This window comes from Tachysurus fulvidraco, chromosome 10, assembly GCF_022655615.1.
Source record: "Tachysurus fulvidraco isolate hzauxx_2018 chromosome 10, HZAU_PFXX_2.0, whole genome shotgun sequence".
Taxonomy (NCBI): Eukaryota; Metazoa; Chordata; class Actinopteri; order Siluriformes; family Bagridae; genus Tachysurus; species Tachysurus fulvidraco.
In genome coordinates this window covers 22,604,105-22,618,168 of record NC_062527.1, presented here as the reverse complement: position 1 = coordinate 22,618,168, position 14,064 = coordinate 22,604,105, and the positions used below count along the sequence as shown (strand labels likewise).

The window sequence follows — 14,064 nt, the reverse complement described above, 5'->3', positions numbered from 1 at the left end:
GTGAGAGAGAGAGAGAGACTAATAGGCTCGATGGGAGGCTCCTCACATTATCCTCACTATGGACACCGCTGCCTAATCGTGCGTAGCATTTGACAGGCAATTGACTCCAGTCAATGTCCACGTAAATACGCCTATTGAGGATTCCCTAAAATTACTCAGTGTGTGTGTGTGTGTGTGTGTGTGGGTGTATTTGTGTGTGTGTGTGTGTGTGTGTGTGTGTGTGTGTGTGTGTGTGTGTGTGTGTGTGTGTGTGTGTGTGTGTGTATTCATCACTTTATGAAGACCAGATAGCCTCAAAATCTTTCATCTTAAGCTTTAATGTTCAAGTCTATATGAGTAATAGGTTTAATTAAATGAGTGTAAACTTCGTCTCGTTACACTACAGAAATCCACACACTCACATTCACAGAGACAAAGAGAGAAATACCCGTTTGTGCGTCTGACAGTTTGTCCGTCACTCGGCCAAGAAAACACAAATCAGTGTCTTATTTTAACTCATATTGAAGAAATGATTCAAAAAACACAGAAGTGAGGTTTGGAGATAAACGTTCCACTGAGGAGAGAAAGATTTTTACCTCAAACTCTAGAAAGATCATTTTTATGAAATATAAAAGGTTTAGTATAAAAACCAAGTGGACGAACCTGGGAAAAGAAGAACATTCTAAACTTGAATTAATTTCCATCTTCAGTGGACGTTTGATTAAAACACGTTGTTCTGGAGGAGAAAGAAACGAAGCAGCTTTTCAGCTCAAAACGCAGTGAAAGATAAAATAAAGATAAATAATACATAAATACAGTAAATAAATAAATAAATAAATTAATTAAATACAGTCATTTGGTCTACAAATAAAACAGTAAAGTGTGAAAAAAAACAAATAAAGACTCAAACATGAAGAATCGGAAGGTGGCAGGATCTAATAATTTCCAACAGGAATTAAAATACACTTTGTTTATTTTGTTCTTTATTGCATGAGGTTTATATCTGTAATGTATTTCAGTATGATACAGAGAACCTTACATGAGAATTCAGCTGATATTAGGATTAAAAAAGGAAACATTTCCACTGGGACCCAAAACATGTATTTAAATTAGGATCAGGTCCATAACGATGCGAGTGGAGAGATATTTTGTTCATGTTGGACTGAGAACAGAGAAACTCAGTGTGATCTCTACGCTACACGCCTCACTAACAGGATTACAGACCTCACTGCAGCTTTAGTCCAAGTCCTGACGTTCTGTGGATCTACAGATCTAACACTCAGATCTGCAGGAGCATCGTGGATAAACCTCCAGCAGTTAATCTGCATAAGAACAAGAATGATATAAAAGCGAATCAGTGAGCAGACGTGACGTCTCAATCCACATCAGCTGTTTGTGAGGATTGTCATTTTATGGGTTAAGGGCCATGCTCAGGGGCCCAGCAGTATAGTAGACCTTCCAAATGGTAGACCAGCACCTTAAACCTAGGCAACCATACCCCCATGTATGTATATGTATGTATATCTTTTTTTTTTAATGAAAGAACCTTCTAAAGAGAATTGCACAACTGCTGCTCACAACTCCAGTATACAGCTCCTGCAGTCAATCTCTCGACTCCTTCAGAGGTTCCAGTGCACCAGCTTCTGGTTCGAATGATCTTGAAATCTTTCATTAAACCTTTCATTGAAATCTTTCATTTCATTAAATGTTTTTTCAAAAAATCTCATTTCATTTCTGATCAACATGAAGGAGCTTAGGGGGGCACGGTGTCTTAGTGGTTAGCACGTTCGCCTCACACCTCCAGGGTTGGGGGTTCGATTCCCGCCTCCGCCTTGTGTGTGTGGAGTTTGCATGTTCTCCCCGTGCCTCGGGGGTTTCCTCCGGGTACTCCGGTTTCCTCCCCCGGTCCAAAGACATGCATAGTAGGTTGATTGGCATCTCTGGAAAATTGTCCATAGTGTGTGAGTGTGTGAGTGAGTGAGTGTGTGTGTGCCCTGTGATGGGTTGGCACTCCGTCCAGGGTGTATCCTGCCTCGATGCCCGATGACGCCTAAGATAGGCACAGACTCCCCGTGACCCGAGAAGTTCGGATAAAGCGGTAGAAAATGAATGAATGAATGAATGAAGGAGCTTTGACAAATTTCCAGTTCCACTTTTCACTGAATTATAACTACGGACTGAATTTTATCCCTTTCATGTTAATCAAGGATGTTTTCCTGTTCAGTTAAAATCTCCATGTATCTAATGCCATCGTTGCAACATCAGCACCACTGAGCTTACAAGAGATTTTAATTATCTTCTTTAAAAATATGATTCCTGTGAATAAAATAAGCCAATGGTTAAATGATGGAATCAGTTTCTCCTTTCTTCAACTGTGGTGACATTGTACCATCTGTGGGAGCCTTCTGATCTACATATTACTGCTACTATCAATAATAATAATAATAATAATAATAATAATAATAATAATAATAATAATAATAATAATAATAATAATAATAATATTAAATATAGCGGCAAGCAGCGATTCCGGGGTCAAGCCGATCAAATGCGCACAGTAAGCAACACACAACACCCCGAGACACCGTTTAAACTGTAAGGTTAAGACTGTAAGGTAGTTTCATAGCGATATGGCAATGCACTCGTAAAATACTGAACTTAACGTGAAAATCTCGTGGCCACTAGGTGGCGCTGTCATGAAATGTTGCGAAATGTGTGTCTGTGTGTGTATGTGTGTGTCTGTGTGAGTCTGTGTGTGTGTGTGTGTGTGTGTCACTGCAGTGCTGATTCTGATTCTGATTCCGATATTAGCACCCAATACATATTGTGTGCCAAACTGCCCCCAAATTGTTTGGACTGGTATAGCTAGAGGGTTTGAGCTAGACACACCAAAGTTGCTATAGTAACTTATAAGACTGGCCTCTACATGTGTGCCAAGTTTCATAACTTTCCTACACACGGTTCTTGACTTCAATGTCGGAATAATAAGAAGAAGAAAACTAACGAAAACAATAGGTGTCTACGCCCCTTCGGGGGGTTGACCCCTAATACAAATAATAATAATAATAATAATAATAATAATAATAATAATAATAATAATAATAATAATAATAATAATAGTTTGTGTGCTGTATCGCTGTATCGGTCTGCACTGGAGCAGATACAGGAGATGATCAGACATTTTGTCAGAAAATCAAGATCAGCTTCCTGACACAGCTTTAAAGATCCCGCAGCTCAACACGTCATATCAATGCACTTGTCCTAACACGGTATTGTTTCTATAGCAACAGTTCATGACCAGTGGATAGAAAACATTAGGAGAAATGTGTTGATGTAACATGTATGGAAGGAGTCTCCTGTGTTAGAGGTCTGTTAGTCAGAGGGATCGCTGGAACTTCTTCCAGCGAAAGAAAGAAAGAAAGAAAGAAAGAAAGAAAGAAAGAAAGAAAGAAAGAAAGAAAGAAAGAAAGATCAGTGACTGTGCTTCATGACATCACTTCACCCCTCAGTATTTTACCGATCCATACAGACACATATTTGACGTCTAGCCTTTTTCTGCCAATATAATACGCCACCTTTTGCTTTGAAATGACTCGCTCTTGACTTTCTCTGTGCTAAAATGCCTCAGTTCACTTCCTCGTTGCTTTAACCTCTTCACACAAACAGTCGTGACTCTCGCCAGAGCGGGAAAACGTTTAAGTTCGAACAAACAAAAAGTTTGAAGACAGTCCTTGCAAACCCAAATTAGCGCCCCCCCCCCCCCCAAACCCCCAGTTAGTCTTTTACACGGATGGACAGCGCCTGTGTTTGTGTGCGTGTGAACAGAAACGGTAAAAAAACTGCAAAAAAAGCAACGCATACGATTACAGACACACAGAGAGAAAGGGAAGGACCTTTACCTTGAACTCGGCCGATCTGTTTCTAGCCACGTTTGAAAAACAAGAGTAAGGGGTCCGGGGTCAGGGGAGGGGTTCTGGGGTCACACCGGGTCATATGGGGGTTTCGGGGTTTTAAGAGTCAGACAAATGTGATTTGGGGAGCAGATGCTCGATATGCAGATGTCTGTAATGGAATCGAGCGATATTGAATTGGCCTGCTTATCATAGAGACAAAGGACACTCTTCCCGCCTGCGGCTTAAGGGTCATAGGAGGTGTGTGTGTGTGTGTGTGTGTGTGTGTGTGTGTCTGTGTGTGTGTGCGTGCATGTGTGTGTGTGTGAAGAGGGCTAGTGGGCTGAACTTGAAAAGGGGTGACAGAGAGACAGAGACAGAGACAGAGACAGAGGGTCAGTAACGGACTCACTGGACAGGGCGACTAAGACGGGTTTTTTAAGTAAAACAAAAATGATTTGAAGTCAGAAGAGTTATAATAGTATAAGAGTAAATAATAATCGTTCTTTCAGTGTGATGTATTTGTTTACCTTTAGTTGTCGCTCTGTCTCTGTATCAGGGTTGCTGTGTTAATGACATGAAGGTGCAGCAGCATGATAATCATTTACAATCACTTTTATATGAGCTTTAATGCAGATGTAGATGATGCTTCCGCTTTAATTTAAAAATAAACCATAACTTTCTATTTATATTCAGATTTATATTACAGTATATAGCCTGTTTGGGTGTGTTCTAATATGTATATAGTTTATTTTTGATCTGTTTTAGCTTAATTAAAAGAAACCCTTAAAATAGACAGATATTTTAACCAAACTGGTATTTATTTATTAACTTGTGTATAACTGTATATGTAACTCTATAGAATTATAAAGAGCTGAAGCCTTGTACAGCACCTCTGATCCACGCTATAACACCACACTCGAGATTCCTGAAGGGTTTTTCAAGCAGATGATGTTTTATTTTTTTAAGACAATGATTAAGACTATCTTTAATTCAGTATGTAAAAATATTCCAGCTGTGTTTTGCACCAGAGCTGAGACTCAGGAGGAGAACTGGATCCTCCAGCGTGAGAGCAACGTGGCTCAATATTATAAACGTTTTATAGTCCAGTATGTAATGAGTAATAAAGTGTAAGTGACAAATCGAGGCATTACGCTCCATGAAGGACACATCTGGGGATCTCTGGTGGACATTAGGAGCATCACACTACTGACTGCTACCAGTTTAACAGTGTTACACATCAGATGCTTCATCTCCACATCTTATAGACATGACGATACCTTTAGGACCAAAAGTCTTTGATTCAGTGTGAACTTTTTTGAACTGAAAAGGATGTACTGGATTTTTATGCTTATGGAAGGTCCAGTTTTAAATTATTGGTATTTCTGACTTTAATCAAAGGGTAAACACAGCAAACTTTGATTTATTATTATATTTTTGTGAGCTTCAGACTCCAGAACTGTTTTCGTGTTTGTTTTCTCCCACAGTTTCCTCACCTTGGTAATGGAGAACCCTCTGTACTACACACGTTAGTTTCCCCTGCGCTCCAACACACCCTGTCTGTTCAGGATGGCTGTTCAGTTGTACACTATACACTATACACCGTCCACTATACACCGTCCACTATACACTACACCATCCACTATACACCGTCCACTATACACTGTCCACTATATACTACACCATCCACTATACACCATCCACTATACACTATCTATGCCCTGTCTGGTCAGGATGGCTGTTCAGTTGTAGATCAGATGAATCAGGAGTGTTAGGAACACTAAAATGTTCTGGACCAGGGTTAGGAACCTGGAGCACTTTTGTAGAATGTTTTCTAATAGAAATTCCAAATAGAATGTTCTGTCTGTTTCCATATGCTGGAAACTCAATGTAGGAATCATTAGTAAAATGCACTGAAGACAAATTCAGGTTAAAATGTATCTTAACACAGATTTAGATCATGTTTAAACCTTTACACTCGTAATCCTAAGGTTGTGGGTTCGAGTCTCGACTGAGGTGCCCTTGAGCAAGGCACCGAACCCCCCAATAAGCATAAATGGCTGCCCACTGCTCCGAGTGTGTGTTCACGGTGTGTGTGTGTGTTCACTGCACTTTAGATGGGTTAATTAAATGCAGAAAACGAATTCTTTGTAGGGGTTACCATACTTAGCCTTATGTCACGTCACTTTCACTTTTTCACTTTCATAAATAAAGCAGACACATGAGTCAGGTGTTATACAGGGCCACCATGTTGGGGCTCTCTGAAGTCACGTGTTCTGTCTGACATCTCGCGAGATTTGAGTTGGACTAAACGCCACGTCGGTTAGAACCGGACGAGAATCTGATCATCTGCAGCCTCTCCGTAAATAAGAGGTCAGATTAGATCCGTACAGAATTATAGATATACAGGGGACGTGCACGCTTCTCGGGTGAGTGTGTTATTTTGTGTATGTTTTATTACACATCGATAAGAACAGTAATAATAATAACAATAATAATCATCATCATTTCCCCTGCTGTAGCAACTCCTAGCTAACGTGCTAACCGGCTAGTTATCTGCACTGTTTATACATCGGGTTATAACTAAACTAATGCATTTATTATCGTCATTAATACGTGTGTTCTGTAAAAATCTGATTTCCTTTTAAAGTACAGTACGTGTTAGAGTAAAGAGTGAATAAAGCAACAATATAAATATATGTTGAGGAAGTGCTTTAACAAAGGCTGTATCCTAAATGGGTATGTACTTCATACAAGTGCCCTAACACACTACACACTATACACACTATATAAATGGGTATGTACTTCATACAAGTGCCCTAACACACTACACACTATACACACTATATAAATGGGTATGTACTTCATACAAGTGCCCTAACACACCACACACTATACACACTATAGAAATGGGTATGTACTTCATACAAGTGCCCTAACACACTACACACTATACACACACTATATAAATGGGTATGTACTTCATACAAGTGCCCTTACACACTATATAAATGGGTATGTACTTCATACAAGTGCCCTAACACACTATACACTATACACACTATATAAATGGGTATGTACTTCATACAAGTGCCCTAACACACTATACACTATACACACTATATAAATGGGTATGTACTTCATACAAGTGCCCTAACACACTACACACTATATAAATGGGTATGTACTTCATACAAGTGCCCTAACACACTACACACTATACACACACTATATAAATGGGTATGTACTTCATACAAGTGCCCTAACACACTACACACTATATAAATGGGTATGTACTTCATACAAGTGCCCTAACACACTATACACACTATATACACACTATATAAATGGGTATGTACTTCATACAATTGCCCTAACACACTATACACCACTATATACACACTATAGAAATGGGTATGTACATCATACAAGTGCCCTAACACACTACACACTATATAAATGGGTATGTACTTCATACAAGTGCCCTAACACACTATACACACTACACACTATATAAATGGGTATGTACTTCATACAAGTGGCCTAACACACTACACACTATACACACTATATAAATGGGTATGTACATCATACAATTGCCCTAACACACTATACACACTATATACACACTATAGAAATGGGTATGTACATCATACAAGTGCCCTAACACACTATACACACTATATAAATGGTTATGTACTTCATACAAGTGCCCTAACACACTACACACTATATAAATGGGTATGTACTTCATACAAGTGCCCTAACACACTATACACTATACACACTATATAAATGGGTATGTACTTCATACAAGTGCCCTAACACACTATACACTATACACACTATATAAATGGGTATGTACTTCATACAAGTGCCCTAACACACTACACACTATATAAATGGGTATGTACTTCATACAAGTGCCCTAACACACTACACACTATATAAATGGGTATGTACTTCATACAAGTGCCCTAACACACTATACACACTATATACACACTATAGAAATGGGCATGTACATCATACAAGTGCCCTAACACACTATACACACTATATAAATGGTTATGTACTATACACTAAGTGTTCCAAGTATACAATATGCACTGTCCGCTATACACTGTCCACCGTCCGCTATACAATGTCCACCGTCCACTATACACTGTCCACCATCCACTATACACTGTACACCGTCCACTATACACCGTCCACTATGCACTGTCCACCGTCCTCTATACACCGTCCACTATACACTGCCCACCGTCCTCGATATACTATACACCGTCCACTATACAACGTCCACTATACAGTATACATCGTCCACTATACACTATACACCATCCACTATAAACTGTTCAGTATACACCGCCCTCTATCCACTATACACTGTCGAGTTTGATATAACTATTTGATTTATATGTTGATTTATACATATTTAGTGCGTGACTTCACCCCCCTTGCAATATAATGGCGATATTTTGCTCCATCTTTGTTGCTGGTTTCTAGTTCCACACCTTGCTTACTTAAACACAGCAGTGTTTAGTCTTTGTTAGCTCAGTGCTAGTCACACAATGTTTACGTGCACATCCTGATTAGAGGTGTAAAGTAAATAGTGTGTTTTTATTTCCCTACAGGTGAGATGAGGGCCCTGTATGTGTCTGTGCTGCTGCTGGTGTTTGGTTTAGTAGTGCTGTCATGTGAACACGGACATCACCATGGACATCATCATGGCCATGACCATGGACATCACCACGGACACCATCACCACGGACATCATCATGGCCATGACCATGGTGATGTGAAGATGTTTCATGGTGCAAGCAAATGGAGTGCAGAAGCAAATCTGCCCTCTGAGGAGGAGGAGCTCTATCACGGACACGCCCACGATCACGGACACGCCCACGATCACGGACACGCCCACGATCACGGACACGCCCACGATCACGGACACGATCACGGACACGCCCACGATCACGGACACGACCACGCCCACGATCACGGACACGGCCACGATCACGGCCACGCCCACGATCACGGACATGGCCACGACCACCATGGACATGCCCACGATCATGGACACCACCATGGACATGCTCACGATCACGGACACGCCCATGGTCATACCAAAGAGCGCCTGAAGCGGGGGTTACCGGCAGAGAGTCGGGACTCAGTGGAGTTGTGGATGCAGGTAAAAATGACACCAGCTATCAGTGTTCACATATTAAATTTCAGTGACACTGGAGACTCCTTCCATAAATGAAAACTTCACCAAATCTATGTTTATGAGCTGTCACCGTGTGTATGAGCTGTTACTATAGAAACAGTAACATATTCGAGTGAGCACATTAATAATAAACACCTGCACTAGCTGCTGTTATAGAGAATTAATCATCAGTTTCTGACCAATCACAATCCAGAGCAGTCACATGTTAGTAAGATCAAACACCAGAGGTCAGCAGAGTGCAGGTTTAATACCACTGTGTGCACAATGAAGCAGAAATGATTTAATCATCTTCACCTCTAACTGACATGTAGTTAATATTTTATACTTTATGTTTTAGTCTAAAATGCTAGAACACATTTATTATGTACATGAATAATCCATAGAGGGAATATGAACATCATATTGTGTCTGTTACTGGCTGTTATTTTGTAGGCGGTGGGAGCGACGTTGCTGATCAGCGCAGCACCCTTCCTCATCCTCTTCCTCATCCCGGTGCAGTCGAACTCGGATCAGCACCAGAACCTGCTGAAGATCCTGCTGAGCTTTGCCTCAGGGGGGCTGCTGGGTGACGCCTTCCTGCATCTCATACCTCATGCTCTGGGTCAGTACTCATCAGTTACATCATGGAAACCAGCGTCACCAAATTACTCTACAGTTTAAAATGAATTACACCCTAATTGTTGTGATCTTTAGTTTAAGAGTTTGTTAGAGGAGCTGCTGCTGCTGTATAGATCACTGAGAAGATCAAACTAGTCCACATACATAAGGGCTACTAAAAGATATTTTGGGTGAAAATAAAGTCTCTATGAAGTCATAAATTGTTCTTATTTACTATATCAGAAGCTGAATAAAGTGATGTAATGTCTTCTATCTGATTCAGCGCCTCACTCTCACCACGGAAACGAGGACCACTCAGACGCTGCCGAGGAGTCACATGGTCATTCTCACGGTACACCGCTCACTCAGAGTAGAGATGACAGGGATACACACACTAATGGAAGAGATCCTTTCTAAGAGTGTGTGTGTGTGTTCAGGTGCTGCACATGATCACATGATGTCTGTGGGTCTCTGGGTTCTCGGAGGAATCATGGCGTTCCTGGTGGTGGAGAAGTTTGTGCGCCTGCTGAAGGGAGGACACTCACACTCACACGGTAAGATTCACCCCAGACTTTTTTTTTTTTTTTTTTTACAGATTTTTCAGTAACGTGTGTGATTGTGAAGTTTTATATCTTCACAGCTGCTCCGAAATGCAAGGACAGTGACGGGGAGGGCGAGAAGGAAGGAGCCAAAAAGAAAGACGAGAAAAAGGACAAGAAGGCGAAGAAAGCAAAAGAGGAGAGTTCGGGTAAGAGACGCTGTGTGACTCGCTTAGTTCTGGCCTCTGATTGGTCAGAAGGTGTTGATTAATGCTCTGTGACAGCAGCCCTGGCAGCAGTGCAGGTTTATAACGATGCATGATCTCTCTGTAGATATTAAAGTATCTGGTTATCTGAACCTGGCTGCTGATTTCACTCACAACTTCACCGACGGTCTGGCCATCGGCGCCTCTTTCCTGGTCGGTCCTACTGTCGGCGTGGTAACCACCATCACCATCCTCCTGCACGAGGTACCACACGAGATCGGAGACTTCGCCATCCTCGTCCAATCAGGATGCACCAAGAGGAAGGTGCGTCGCTCCGGTGTTTTGTTCGGTCAACGACGGCATCGGAACAAAAGATTTCAATTCAGATCAGAAGTTTTAAATTATAATAAATAATAAAATGGGTTTCTGTACTTCTTTAAACGAGGAGATAATAATAATTAATAATAATTATGTCTGTAATGTGTTTGTGATTGCTTGCATTAAATTTCCCTCTTTTTTTTAATTTAGGCTATGTGTCTCCAACTCCTTACTGCCATCGGAGCGTTAGCCGGCACCGCCTGCTCCCTATTGGCTGAGGGAGTGGGCGAGGCCGCCACCGCCTGGATCCTCCCCTTCACTGCCGGCGGCTTTGTTTACATCGCCACGGTGACGGTGCTGCCGGAGCTTCTGAGTGGCCGGTCGAGCGTGGGTCAGTCGGTGATGGAGGTCATCGCCATGCTGTTCGGTGTGGGGATGATGGTGATCATCGCCGAGTACGAGTGAGACACCGAGAGACTGAATTCCTTCAAGACTCAGGAGAAGAAACAGAAAACAATGTGTAAATGTGTCAATGATCATTACAGATGAGAGAGAGAGAGAATTGGAGGCCTTTGTAAGAGAAGTGCACTAAAAGATCCACAGTCCGAGCCCTGTCCCTGCACTGGACATGTCGTCCTCCTAAACATGGGGCCGATTTACTGTCAGCTGACACTCACACACACCACACACACACACACACACCACACACACGTACAATCATTTTGCTTGATTCATATTCAAATAATGCAGAATTTAAATGGAAAGAAATAATATTCCTTGACGCAGCGACGTTCTGTGTTGCTTTCTATAATATGGAAGGTTTTTCTGGCTCGATTTCAACGTAGATGTCAATATTAGTGCCCTCGTTAGGGGCCAAAGTGCACACTTTTTTTATTTGCTTTGATTTTCCTCAGCTTTCCAAAAGCAGGTGGTTGTTGTTATTTTTGTAAGATTTATCTCTGTTTCCTTTTATTATTATTTTTTTAACTTGTAAATGATGAATGAGCTGTTTTGCTAAGTCACTGGGCAGGTTGTTGCCCTCGCCCAGATTCTGATGGACCAAAAGACCTTAAACTGATGGCTGTATAATAACGTTTGCTCCATTCATGACATTTTGGCACACGCTCTCATCCGGAGCAGCTTACGGTCCATTCTCTAAGACCCCACAGACCCCGCAGCCTTAGGTGGTCCTGCAATTTAAACTCAGAAACTTTAGCTCAGTGATTAATCCAACATGAGACATCAGTCCTGACCTCACTGTAATGTGTGTAGTGCAGCAGGTCGTGGGATTCTGACCCGCACTCACTTTCTTTTAAACAAACCCGATTAAGTAATCAGTGGGAAGCTTGTGCATGTAAACATACGTTCATACGACACTAGATGGTGTAGCAGCTAACATCCGTAACTCAGAGAAGATGCTACACACTGATAATAAGCCCTTTTTCCCCCGCTAGCTTCAGGTCTTTTGAGTAGATTGAGTCATCTGGCTCTCTGATAGAGATATTTATCACCTCCACCACTGAGAGGTTTTGTGGCGTATTTGAGCCAACAGCTGCAGTAAGACTGAACGAGCACAAAGTGATGACGTAGCATCAGGTTTAGCGTTAACCACAAACCCTACATCAGCACTTTGGCTTCAGAAAGTCTGTCATTATTCTTTACAGTTTTCTTCCACTTTTTGGAAGCGTTTTTTTTTTTTTTTTAATCTAATTTTACGTCTCTGTCACTTCCTGTTTGTAAAATACAGTTACTGATTAGTTTACGTTTTGACGTGTGTGCCGAGAATCAATTTTCATCTTTAGAACTATATTCATCATGAATTACTATATAGCGATTTTGGACATAAATATCGGCACCCTGTTGTTCTGTTAGTGCTGAGAAATGATCATGCTGTCGTGAAGAAACTATCGCAATACTGTATACAAACACACTACTTTAGCGACTTTAGGCTAGCTGACTGACGAAACATCCGCGATAACGATATTGTGCTTTTTAAAACTTCGACTTTATGATCGGCACACGACTACAGGAAGTGTGTTGTCTTTGTTTCTTCTTTGTTTAGTTTTATTTTGTATGACTAGTTATATTTTGTCACAAATGTCCAAGTCATTCCTTCCATGTCATTTTTTTTTTAATGCTATATAAAGTGAACGTAGACGACCTGTTTGTGTCGGTGTGATTTGGTACGAGCAGCGAGGAACGGATTCAGAGTCAGGCTGAAACTCAAGGCTGTTACATTCGTGTCATGTCAAGGATTAATGTGAAGTTTTTATCCTTTACACTGTGAATGTGTCCATTTTATTTCTATAGCGCTTTTAATAACGGACACCAGATTTACAGAACATAACGTTTTTATGTGAGTTTATTTGTATTTCCTAATGAGCAAGTCTGTGATAAATATCAAGGGAAAAACTCCTTTAGATGGTAAGAGGAAGAAACCTAGAGAGGAACCAAACTTAAAATTGAACCTCATCCTTATTTGGGTGACACCAGAGAGTCTATTTATATATTATTATAAATACTGAGAGTGTAAGATTATAAATAATGACCTTTCTACAGTCATATACGTTCAGTCAGAGTTGTGTAACCAGGAGAACCTGAGCATCTCATAAGTTAACTCATCTGAGTTCATTATAGATTCAACACCAACAGAAGACTCGGTGATGGAGATAGTGATGGTGTAGAATGTTATTTTGTGTATCACAGGTTTGTTCTCCTCAAAGTGTTCCAGAAGTCCAGAATCTTCATGAAGCAGAACACAACTGGAGCTGGTAGGATCTCTAGATGCCCAGAGATGGGTAGAAAAAGAGAAGCGAGTGGAGAGGAATTAGCGTAGCTGCTGTAAGAAATAAAAATATAAGAAAATAAGATGATGAAGGTGAAGATCTTGATGAAGAACCAGAAATGTATTCCAACGTAGCAGTGACAAAATACATGAAGTACTTTGGGTTGATCTGTGTCCAGAAGAACACAGAACAAATCCAGCTCAACGATTACTAACGATTTAATTGATTTATTCATTAAGAGTTCTAAACGTATCACCTTATGATACTTAAGCCTATGAGCTTTTTCCGATGTGCATGTTAGAGTGAAATCTGGTTGTGTACAATCTGTAATTTCTTACACTGCTGTTCATAATATTAACCAGCACTAGATGTATTTGATCAGAAATATGTAAGCAATAAATACAATAAAGGAAATAAATCTATAATAAAATAGAGTTGAACAGAACAAAATATTGTACAAAGTGATAAACTGAGACTTGTGTTACTTAATGATCTTAAAGTACGGCATGTAAAAGCTCATCC

At 40.7% G+C, this 14,064-nt stretch overlaps 1 protein-coding gene across 1 annotated transcript; it reads left to right on the top strand.

Annotated features, from left to right (window-relative positions):
• The first annotated feature begins 6,145 nt into the window (after positions 1 to 6,145).
• Positions 6,146 to 12,918, top strand: slc39a7 (solute carrier family 39 member 7). The gene is made up of 8 exons (XM_027139213.2): positions 6,146 to 6,298; positions 8,507 to 9,060; positions 9,529 to 9,697; positions 9,977 to 10,045; positions 10,131 to 10,247; positions 10,334 to 10,441; positions 10,566 to 10,762; positions 10,967 to 12,918. The coding sequence occupies exons 2-8, from the start codon at positions 8,512 to 8,514 to the stop codon at positions 11,219 to 11,221; spliced, it is 1,464 nt and encodes a 487-aa protein (XP_026995014.2). The 5' UTR covers positions 6,146 to 6,298; positions 8,507 to 8,511; the 3' UTR covers positions 11,222 to 12,918.
• Positions 12,919 to 14,064: the final 1,146 nt, after the last annotated feature.